The sequence below is a fragment of the Hippocampus comes genome, unplaced genomic scaffold (assembly GCF_001891065.2).
Source record: "Hippocampus comes isolate QL1 unplaced genomic scaffold, H_comes_QL1_v1.1 scaffold317, whole genome shotgun sequence".
Lineage (NCBI taxonomy): Eukaryota > Metazoa > Chordata > Actinopteri > Syngnathiformes > Syngnathidae > Hippocampus > Hippocampus comes.
The window spans coordinates 849,864-861,108 of NW_017805531.1; the positions used below are offsets into that span (position 1 = coordinate 849,864).

Genomic DNA, 11,245 nt, shown 5'->3' on the forward strand with positions numbered 1-11,245 from the left:
GCTCCGATGGAGTGCTGATCCATGACAAATTTTGAGTTTATTCCCATTTGGTCTGAAGAAACAAACAAACAAATAAATACATACATGAAACTAAAGCCTTTTTGTTTCAGGCCAGCCATAAGAGAAGAAAATGGAGAATCCTCTGCAATATTTAGGACAAAAAGTCTGCATGGGGCTGGTCGGCATGATGGAGCCTATCACAGTTGATGGGTGGGAGGCAGTGAACACCCTGGACTGGTCACCAGCCAATCACAGGGCACAGATAGACAAAAAAAAACATTCACGCTAACATTTACACCGACAATTGCAGAGTACAATATTCAGCCTCCATTTTTTATTTTATTTTTTTGGGCAACAGTAAGGAGTCTAATCAAAAATCTAATTGGACAGAATTCTCATAAAAGGTCACCTGTCAATGACTGTCATGAAGCATGATGACAGTTCTTGTGTTTATGGCCTCAGTGACTGACCGGTTGTCTTGGATTGGATTCCTCGACTATATTCAGCTTTTTCCCCTTTTTTTGCAACGCATCCCTTGCTCTCTTTTTTTTTGTTTGTTTGTTTCCCTCTCCTCTAATCAAGCACCATCCTCTTGTGTCCTCAGCTGAACGATGGCCGCTTCACAGTGACTCAGCTGGTGGGGATGCTGCGGGGCATCGCCGCAGGAATGAAGTACCTGTCGGACATGAACTATGTCCACAGAGACCTCGCTGCCCGCAATATCCTGGTCAACAGCAATTTGGTGTGCAAGGTCTCAGACTTTGGTCTGTCACGCTTTCTGGATGACACTTCATCTGACCCCACTTACACAAGCTCACTGGTGAGTATTGTGTGTGTGCGTGTGTGTGTGTGTGTGTGTGTGTGTGTGTGTGTGTGTGTGTGTGTGTGTGTGTGTGTGTATGACTGTTTGCTAAGGTTTTGTCAGGAGAAAATGTCCCTATACGATAAGAAACAAGAAGCACGGTCAATGAATATAATGAAAAAAAAACATTAAATCAGGAGTGTTCAATTATTATGAAACGGTTAATTAAAATTGTGGTCTGAGACACAGTAGGGGAGAGTAAAAATTCAAAATTGTAGCCAATTTGTGCATGACAGCAGTCCACCTTTTGAAGTAATAGTCAACTGAGGTCCTCGGTACGCTAATTTAAAATGCCCACGTGGAGTCCTCCCTATAGTATGTGCCAATGTTGACATTACTGTGCCAGAACGCCCTTTGTTGCTGTATGGATGCCGACTGCCGATTGCTACATGACTTCAGTATTTCCTGGACTGTGACCGTTCACTCCCTGCGTGTGTGTGTGAGTGAGCAGGGAGGGAAAATTCCCATCCGGTGGACGGCGCCAGAGGCCATCGCCTTCAGGAAGTTCACCTCTGCGAGCGACGTGTGGAGTTATGGCATCGTTATGTGGGAGGTGGTGTCGTATGGAGAAAGACCCTACTGGGACATGAGCAATCAGGACGTGAGTCAGCACCGGTGGCGCGTCAACAAACGTGTCGTGCACATTTTCTTTGTCTTAAGTCGCGCACAGAAATTAGTGTTGAGTGAGATGGTGGCAGCAAGAAATACAAAGCTTGCTCACGGGCATATCTTCTCTCTGCTCTGTGAGAACAGCGGCTCTTAGTGAAGTGTATTTGGCTACTTTGTCTGCTGCTTGCTCTTAATTCCGCTGCATCTCTTCCTGCATGTCTTCTCAGTGCTGCCTGACATGTTGTGGCACAATGTGGTACTGCACTGAAGGCGCACACCTTTCAAATTTGGACTTGGGTTTAAAAAACAAACAAAACAAAAGTAGTGATGGAACACTGTACTCAAGTAAAGTACAAATACTTGAAAAAGCTCCAAACATACAATTGGAGATCCAAGGCACGTGCGGCTTTACATTTCAGACCGAGTCTGGTATCCACTATCTGACTAGGCCTGCACTCTTTATCTCCTCACTGCAGCAGTGTGTCTGTGTTCTGCTTTATTTCACCCTATTTACAACATTCGTCTGCTGGCCCTCCAACCCTCCCAAATATGCAGACTGCAAAGCTCCCCCCCCCCCCATGACACACCAACACACTCAGACACGGGCTGTTGTTACCCCCGGGCTATCTGCAACACACAGACGTCGCAACTCCAGCAGTGAGTTCACAGCAAATTGTGTCCCTCCATCACACTCGCACCGCTTGGCGATTCACAGTGGAATATCTGCTCGGCGCTGCGATTCAAAGTCAGACTTGTAATGCCTATAAGAACACAGACAAAAAAAAAAAAAAAAAGGGAGGCGCGATGAAAATTGCCAGCAACAAACGCCGCGTGCGGTAATGAAAGTATCAAAGTCAAGAGCCTCCATTGTTCCCACTTGCCTTTGCGCCACAGACTTTGCTCAATAAGCAACAGTCAACAAACAGAGGATGGAGAGAGAGGTTCTCGTCTGCTGCAAGCCCATCTATAAAAATGAAAATCCACGCAGAATGAGGAGAGGAGGACTGCAGGGGGGGAAAAAAAGCAATGTTTTTAGTCCCGGATGGCTTTTTTTTTTTTTTATTGTGGAGTTTTTAAACCATATGGAAAAAATTACACTGAACCCTGTGAAAATCCAGCAAGTGAACGTTTGCAGTCTCCACTTATTGTCTCCCCATCCATTTTTGGAGAATGTTGTTTGTGTCATTCCTGAAAGATCGCGAACTGAAACTGGCAGTATGCGATAGTGAGGCTTTTTGTTGCTCAAAATAAAATTTGTTGAGGCTTTTTACACGACACTCGAAAAGATTCAATCACTAATGCTTAGCATGTAAACATGTAGCATCCTAATCGCGAAAAGAAAAAAAAAGTCGAGGCCCCTCGCTCCCCTCTGAGCATGTTCAGTCAGATTACTCTGGTAAATTTGAATCACTTCCAAATCTACAACAAAGTTCATTTGATATTCCTCTAATTACAAACCGCCATTTTTATTTATTTTTTTTATGTCAGAAGTTATTTTATTTGGAAAGAAAAATCCCCGTCTCCTTTGACTTTCAACAACCATTCGAACGACCGGCCAATGCCTCGAAAATACTCTCGAGAGTACGCCAACCGTGATGAATAAAGTTGTCCGAAACTGTCCTTCAGGTGATGACCGCGGTAGAGCAGGACTACCGGCTTCCCCCGCCCATGGACTGCCCCATGGTGCTGCACCAGCTCATGTTGGAATGCTGGATGAAAGAGCGCAACCTGAGGCCCAAGTTCTCTCGCATCGTCAACACGTTGGACAAACTGCTGCGCAACGCCGGCAGCCTCAAGGTGGTGACGAGCACGTACTCGGGGTAAGTGGATTTGAGCTTCTGTCGTTATTTGTGGTTGAAATGAAAAGGTGATTTTTTTTTTTTAATTGTGAATTGTTGACCAATCTAAACTTTGAGAACCACTGGTTGATGGGACGAGAGCGTTTTCTTTTTCACACCCCAGCGCATCTGACAATTTGGTGCCTGGGGTTAAACTAAACTTGAGACCAGTCGAAATCATTGGAGATGTGGCATGACTCCCTCTTGTGACAGCCCTCGGATCAATGAGAAGCTCCAAAATGGAATTGCTGTCATGATAAGTTTTGTTTCTGGCATCTCACAAACGGTAGCACAAGTGGAAAAATTCTCCCGTCCGCCACTCATTGATCTCATTTCTACCTGCCTTTCAGACAAGGTAGTAAAATCACCCTCTGCAAATCATCTCAGGTTTGATAAATCACATGGCGTGTGCTCAATTCATCTTACCGGAATATACTCCTCCCAAAACCCGTAAAATGAACTACGTGGCATTTTGGCAGACGCCATCCTGGATGCCCTCCGTTAGCTCCGCATCTTCAGCTTTCACATGCGCTTTGCATAAGCAATCAAGTGTGTGCTCATTTTTCCAGGCAAGTAAATCAGGTCCGGGGAGTGAGTAGATTTCTTAGTTAAACTGAGACGAGCTCATCATTATTTCAGTGCATAGATAGGCTATAGTTTTTTTTTTTTTTTTTTGTACAATTGGTGTTGTACGAAAGTGAAAGGATTCTGTGAACACAGCTTTGAGCCAGCCGCCTGCTGTGCACCGACTCAGTGGGGGTGACTGCGGAGCGAAGGGAGCCTTTTTCTCTCCGAGATGGGTGTGAAATCCGACTGTGCGTTTTTGTCATACGACTGCCCACCCAAGTCAACGCGTCGGGTTTAATGATGTGATGACGAGCACTCGTCATTGAGGATTGGAACGCTAGATTTTCCCTGCCACGTTGAGCAGTTATCTTGTAATCAATCGTAATGAGCCAAAGTGCTCACAATGTGTTCCTTAGAAGCATCGATACTTGAGTGAAGAAAAAACAGAGTCCAGGCAAGGTTAACGTAGAAAGATTAGGGGAAACTTAGGGGGAAAAAAAAATGACTGGATTTGGTTCGATTCAATGGGATTGCGATTCGATTCAAGTTTGAGAGGGTCTGAAGCAATGAGTTGCTTGTTGTTCTTTTATGTACAGTGCACAAGAATGAACTTGTCAGTATGGTAAATGTGGCATTTCCTTCCAAGTTTTATCCCCCCCCAATAAAAGACGATTCGATATGGATGTCGAAAGCAGAACTCAATTCAATTTGATTCAATGCACTCGAATCTTTTGAATCAAAACTGATTTTCCAATTCAACTTTTTTTTGTTGTTTTTTTTCATCCCTGTGACAGTAGCTACCATAAAGTGTTTGCTCTTTAATTCCCACCAACGATAATGAACGTGTGGTGCTTTCATTTTTTTTTTTCACCTCTGCAAGAGAAGCTCATCTCCGAAAAGAAAAACGAAAGGATGATGCACTACCTGCTCTTTGACCCCGTGTGAAAATGTGCCCTCGATTGTATATGACAGCTGTGAAGCAGAGGATGAAGCCTCCTTCACGGCGAGAGATGTCTCTGCCCCCGGGGTTGTTGGAATAAGATGTCGTGGAAAAGACAAATATGGCGGGCCTGCAAAGAGGCAAATGAGATTCCCTCTTGTCGCTTTTCAGCTTGTTTTGAGAGCGAAACCCTCGCTCCCTCAGAGCTGGAAGGCTTTTTGTTGCCAGACAGTCGCGCGCCTCTGCCGCTCTGTGAAGTGAACGTATTCATAGGTGCCGGTGCGCCCGGTGATCGTTTGTTCTTTCAACGTCGAGCGCGGCGAATGCGACTCTTCCGGCACGTCTGAACTGTGTCGTCGGGACGCTCGCCGCTCGCGACGACGCGGCGTCCTCGTCTCTCGAGCGATGTGGAGTGACCCGCTGTAACGCGGTTCCATCCTCGACAAACACGCTACTTCTGAGATTATTTTGTGGGACGTATCGATCTATCTATCTGTCCTGGGAATACCTGTCTTTAAAAAAAAAGTGTCTTTTAATCATTTAGAATGTGTTTGAAATTCTACTACTGGTCTATAAACCACTGAATGGTTTAGGTCCTGAATACAGGAAAGAAATGCTAAAAAAAAAAAAGCAACAACAACAACAGTAGGCGCTGACGTCTGCAGTCTGGAGTTTAAAGACAATATGGTGAAGCAGCATTTAGCTGCTATGCTGCACGCAAATAGAATAAGCTGCCAACATGTAAATCCTGGGGGAAATCTATGCGTTTTTTCCCCCCTTACCTGTGATTAAAGTATTTGGAAGCATTTTTAAAATCAAATCTTCTAAAATCTTGTTTGGGCTGTATGCACTTTGGGTTTTGCTTGTAAAGGCCGCACGTTGAGTTACCTTGTGCATGAAATGCGCTTTCAAAAAATAAAGACGCCTTGGCTTGCCCAATTACTGATGTCTGCATCATGCAAAGTATTTCTGTGTCATGGATTAAGCACACGTCGTCTGTCTCCGGCTCTCTCGTGCTATTCTGCTTCTGATGGGCGCAAAAGGTAAGAATGACACCCCACGTATCCAGGTGGTGTGCCAGCTCCAGCTCCTTGGCGTAGAGCTTCACTCGCGCGCCGGAGCCCCCCCGCAAGGCCAAGTGATATGCCAAGATTTGGACTCAGTGAAGCTAATTGTGTGTGGAAATATCACGGCTGACCTCGGTTTAATTCCCCCAACGCTTGGCGAGATGCTGGAATGTCGGCGGTAGGACAGACAGCAGCCAGGCCCGCTGATGTGGAAAAGCAGGCGGTGATGAAGTGTGAGTAATAAGGGAGATTGAGGAGAAGCTAAAAGAGAGGAATGTGTTTAATTAGCTTGCTAATGAATTTTTTGATGCATCGGGAAGAGTGCGCGCCCGGTGCCGTCTTGGGGGCAACGGGAAAGAAGTGTGTGAGACGAGCGCGTACGCATGTTATGCTACGTGTCACTGTGCGCTGATGACATGCCAATGATTAATTTATGGCCTCATCTGTATGCCACAGCAAGAGATAGTGGGAAGAGGAGGTGGAGGAGGAGGAGGACGCATTGTGTTGTCAGCGCGTGATTGTAACGATGGTCGGCAAGATAGCGTCCCCGGAGAGACGAGATGCAAGGCAACGCTATCTGGAAGGCGTCTCCTCGCCCAGTGGTTCTCAAACGATGGTCCCCAGCCGTACCTCGGTGGTCCGCAAAATACATTTGCAATAAATTATGTTGCACCTTAAAAAAAAAAAAAAAAAAAAGAGAGCATATCTTCAAAAAAAAAAAGTTTCTTGCCTGAATTACCAAATGGATTTGGCATAACTTAATATTTCCATCATAGAGCATTATACCCCAACATTAACACACCGCCCCAAAATCATGTGCAATCACCAATTTAATGCCCTTAAAAACTGAATTTATTACTCTGACATTGATTTAAATGGTAGGGCGTGTCGCCAGTGCGTTTCCAATGCAAGCCTTCCACATCAAAGTTTGTCCCCCCCTACCGCACCCCCTGACCATAAAAAAAGCCTCTAATCCAAAACAAACAACTGCGGCTGCATCATCTTCTTCCCCAAGCTCTTTCTCAAATGTCTCATACCCAAGAGTGACGCAAGAAGTAAAACAATCAGATGGCTAAGCAGCGAATAGGTATCTGAAAAGGAATCTGCATCTGTTACCTCATTGCTGACCAGGAGACAGACCAGTAGTGTCGATTTTTTCCAAAAATATCAAATTGAACATATTTGGACAAACGAGGTTTCGTCATGACAGCAACGACTGGCACGCCCATAAAACAGTGCACCAATTCCTTCTCTCGACTTTAGCTTTGGGCCAATAAAAGCTCGGATATGATTGTGTCTCACATCAATCCGAAATCCCCGCAGCTCTTTTCTCACGTAGAAAAGTCACCGGTGCACTTTCAGCCATTCATTGAATGGAACAAACAGTCCAAAACACACAAACGCGGAATGAAAACACTCACGAGGAGCAATGGAGGAGACGCAAACAGTGAATAAACCGCTTGGCGGCTACTCCCAACTCCATAACTTTTAGGCAGATGTACTAACCTCTCCTTCACCGTGCCAGGAATGGATTGATGACATTTCAATTCATTTCTATGGTCGAAAAGTACAGGCACAACCGTATTGGGTTGAACAATTTGAGACCTTTGCCGCGGAAACGGCGGTAAAAGCCGACTGAGCGGAAATGTGGCTGTACCGCGATGTGTCACTTGACCCGCCGCTGACTTTGTCTGACTTGTAACCCGACAGGGACCTGCTGAGGCTGGGAGGAACGCTGCCGGGACACAACAGGAAAAGTCCGGACAGCAGCGAGGAAATTGTGCGGCAGCAAATGAGCCAAACTCTCCCCATCAGAGTGTGAGCTCCCGCCAAAGCAACCTCGTGGAGACGGAACGCTCAAAAGAAACTACCTAGAAAACTCTTGAGGCGAAGAGCCCGATGTAAAATTACCAGAGGGAAGCTCCCACTGCACAGGAAGGACCACTCGGATTACTTTGTGCGAGCGCTCGGAGACTTTGTGTTAAAAGAGAACGTTCCATTGCGGTCTGTATGTATGTGTGTGTGTGTGTGTGTGCGTGTGTTCTTCATTGGTGGTTTTGTGACTGTTGACATCAAGCCAAACTTCTTCTGGGCCCTCTCAGGTTGTGTTTGCATGTTTGCATGTGTTTTCTGCTGGTTGGGAGCCAGTTGGGCTTCTCTTCGAGAAACTTAGGATGAGGGTCTGGAAGGATCCGACAGTGCCAAGATTCAAAGACAGCTGTTGTAGGTGTCTTTTTAGTTTTGTTCTTTCCAGTATCAATTGGGAATCGTAAAACAAAAAAACAAACAAAAAAAAAGACATGGAAAAAGTAACTCATTATTTTGTTGCAAAGACTGAGCAGTATATCGAGCTAAATTGTGGCAACATAGCGTGAAACTGTTTATCACCAGGAAAGTTTTCCTGATTTTTTTTTGTGGTGGTGGGGGCGAGGCTATATAAAAACTTGAGCGCCTTTATTTGCGTCAGTGGTTGTTCATTGTAACTGCAAGTGACTCACATCCATTCCGACCAGTTAGCACATGAATTTAGCTCGCTAGGTATGCCGCCATCTCAAAAATGCATCTTCCCGGGATGTCACCCTTTTCAGAACAGCTCAGTGTTGTCATTTAAATTCCCGAATTTCAAATGAAGTCAAATGAAGCCCGAGAGCCCGTAAGCTTGCCGGCTAGCTCGTGGCGAGCTACTGTCATTGCGTTTTGGATTTACTCAAATTTGGCAGAGTTTGTTAAAAAAAACTCTCTTCACTGTGGTGTGTCTAACATGGAAGATATTTATTTTCACTTTACAGGAACTTGGAATTGGTCCGGTTTATGTGACCCGTATGTTTGATGAATTTACTTAGCTTGTTAGTCGCCACAGTCAGTCCAGACCACCAGCTAGCAGCTTCACTTATCGGAGGACAGGACAGGACAGGACTGGAGTCCCAAAAGATAGAGGTACCTAAGCAGCCTTCTCTTCTGTGCCTTCATGCGCTCCCGGAAGGATTCTTTCACGATCCTCCACAGCTTTCGTCGACGTAACAGTCCCCTTGAGGACCCATGAGCTTGAGAAATCGGAAATGCATTTGACCGACTGTGGTTGCTAACCTGCTAGCGTATCTTTTGAGGAATCCCAATTGCCAAATTTACGGGTCCCGTAAACACAACCAAATACTCAAATCAAACTCTGTCTTCTGGCATGTTTTTTTTTTTTTAATTCATTCATTTTATTTCATAGAATCAAATTCATTTCACTCTTTGTGTTGGATTTAAAAGCAAATAAAATAATGAGCTAGCTTTTGTTTTTACAATTGCCAGTTGAAAACAAAAAAGAACAAATGATACACTGATTTAAAATTTTTTTAACTTAATCTACTCTGTCTCTCTCTTCCTGTTACTTTTTTTTGGGGGGGAGGGGGGACAATTTCCAGGTAAATCTGCTTCCTCGTAAACTTCATGTCTTCCACACATGAACTGGGAGAGTTCCGTGTTCTAATTGTGTACAAAGCATCCGAGTCTTCACGTGGTCTCTCCTCGCAGAGCAAGACTGCAAAATGATACTGTGCTGGACACGTCCGTCACGTGCATGCCAAATTGGAATCTTCCGCGTTATATGTTGCTTTGCTGGCATTTGCTATGGACTTTAACGTCCGTATTTTCTTATTTGAAACCTATACGCATTGTTTTGAATGCTAACTTAAGACTGATGAAGTGTATTTGTGCTTTTTTTTTTTTTTTTACCGGGGGCTCAAAGTTTTTTTTATGACAACGCTCGCGTGCGTGCGTGTGTGTTTTTTTCCAGTGATCGATCAGACCAGAATGAATGAGTAAACCTTTGAAAGGACAAAATGGAGACAATTCCGCTATTCAGCTTTTTTCATGTTATTATTTTTTGCATTTTAATGAACGACGCCTGTGAATTGACGCTCTGACTTTGGCAAACATGTCAAGAGTTTGCGTTAAAAAGGTCACGCCAACAGATGAAAGCGTTCTGACCTTAATACTGAACTGACCCACAAATGTGGATTGAAAGTCGACGGCTTCCCGGTCCGTTTCTCCTGAATGTTGTCCGGTGCGGTTCCTCTTCAACTCAATGACTGCCTGTATATACCCCACGGTAACTCTTTTGGATCAATCCGCATTCTACTGCTTTCTGACCTGACTTTGGCCTCTGTGTGACCTTTGTTTACATGCTTGTTTGTTTGTTGGTGAGGAAGCAAACAATGGCAAAAAATGAAAAGTGTTAACGGTCATTACGTATCTGAAACTGTGTGTCACAAAGAAAGAAGAAGAAAACATGTGTCTGTAAGGGCAGACTTTTTCCTGTGCAATTCAAGGTGTAGTAGATACTGTATATCCAAAAAAAAAACAAAACAAAACACACACAAAAAAAAGCCAGAAAACTAGAAGAAAAATCTGCATTTCTCCTTCAATATTTTTACGATAATCATATGCAAATAAATTATTAAACAGATGTCTGGTATTCTCTTTGATTTCCCTGCATGTTCACCAGGCTGGAGTTTCAGGTCTCATTCCGGCCGAGAGATGAAAAGAAGGAATAGCAAACATGTTTTACCGCCACAGTTGGAAAATCGCAACAGTTTGGGATGGACTCGTTTTGGTTTTTAAGATGAGTTAACATTTGTGCCACTCGCCAAATAATGACATCACGTGCCTGAACCGCAATATTGTTTTTTTTTTTTTTTGTTCTAGGCTTTGTTACTGGAGAAGCTTCAAGGAGACAAAGTTAATATGGCTGTCGATGTTGTTCTGCTTTAATCTGTCAGCCAGGACACAAAGCTCAGAGCAGGTGAGCAAAGCTGTCACCTTTTGGTTTTTCTAGATGGGGAAGAGGCTCATCTGTCAGTGCGGATGTGTGTATTGGGTGGTGATGTGGGCTGGGTCTTGCCCAATCATCTCCAGCGACTGCTCAAACGACATCCTCCTTTTTAATCAGCCTCCAAATCGGGGACAGCTAGCCTGCTAGCCTTGTGTTCTTCTTATGTTGGCTCAATAGTTGTAACAACAACACAGAAACATCAGAATAAGCACCAAAGTGACTCTGGCAAAAATCCAGTAAGTTCACAACCGGGTTCTGATAGTTTGGGATTTTTCATTATAATTAGTTTTGATTTCATTTTGAGTATTTTTTGGGGAGGGGGCGTTATTTTTGTTTTTCTTTTTTTTTCTTTTTTTTATTAGTTTTCGTTTTTTCAAAAACACTTTTAATTTAGATTTAGTGTTAGTTTTAGTTTTGTAAAAATAATCTGTTTTACTTATATGGAAGATTAAAAATAAAAAAAAACTATGGTAAGCAGTGTGTTAAAAAAAAATAAAATATTTTTAGGCGCCATGGGGTTAGCACACCACCGTCACAGTGCAG

At 44.0% G+C, this 11,245-nt stretch overlaps 1 protein-coding gene across 2 annotated transcripts in view; it reads left to right on the plus strand.

The window, feature by feature from the left end:
* The window catches only part of ephb3a (eph receptor B3a), a 42,210-nt gene extending 33,131 nt beyond the window's left edge, over window positions 1-9,079 (plus strand). For both annotated transcript variants that reach the window (XM_019877899.1, XM_019877900.1), the window contains exons 12-15: window positions 605-820; window positions 1,314-1,463; window positions 3,098-3,291; window positions 7,594-9,079. In XM_019877899.1, the coding sequence (XP_019733458.1) occupies window positions 605-820; window positions 1,314-1,463; window positions 3,098-3,291; window positions 7,594-7,705 (672 nt within the window). In that variant the 3' untranslated portion in view covers window positions 7,706-9,079. The remainder of the gene's footprint in view (window positions 1-604; window positions 821-1,313; window positions 1,464-3,097; window positions 3,292-7,593) is intronic.
* The last annotated feature ends 2,166 nt before the right edge of the window (window positions 9,080-11,245 follow it).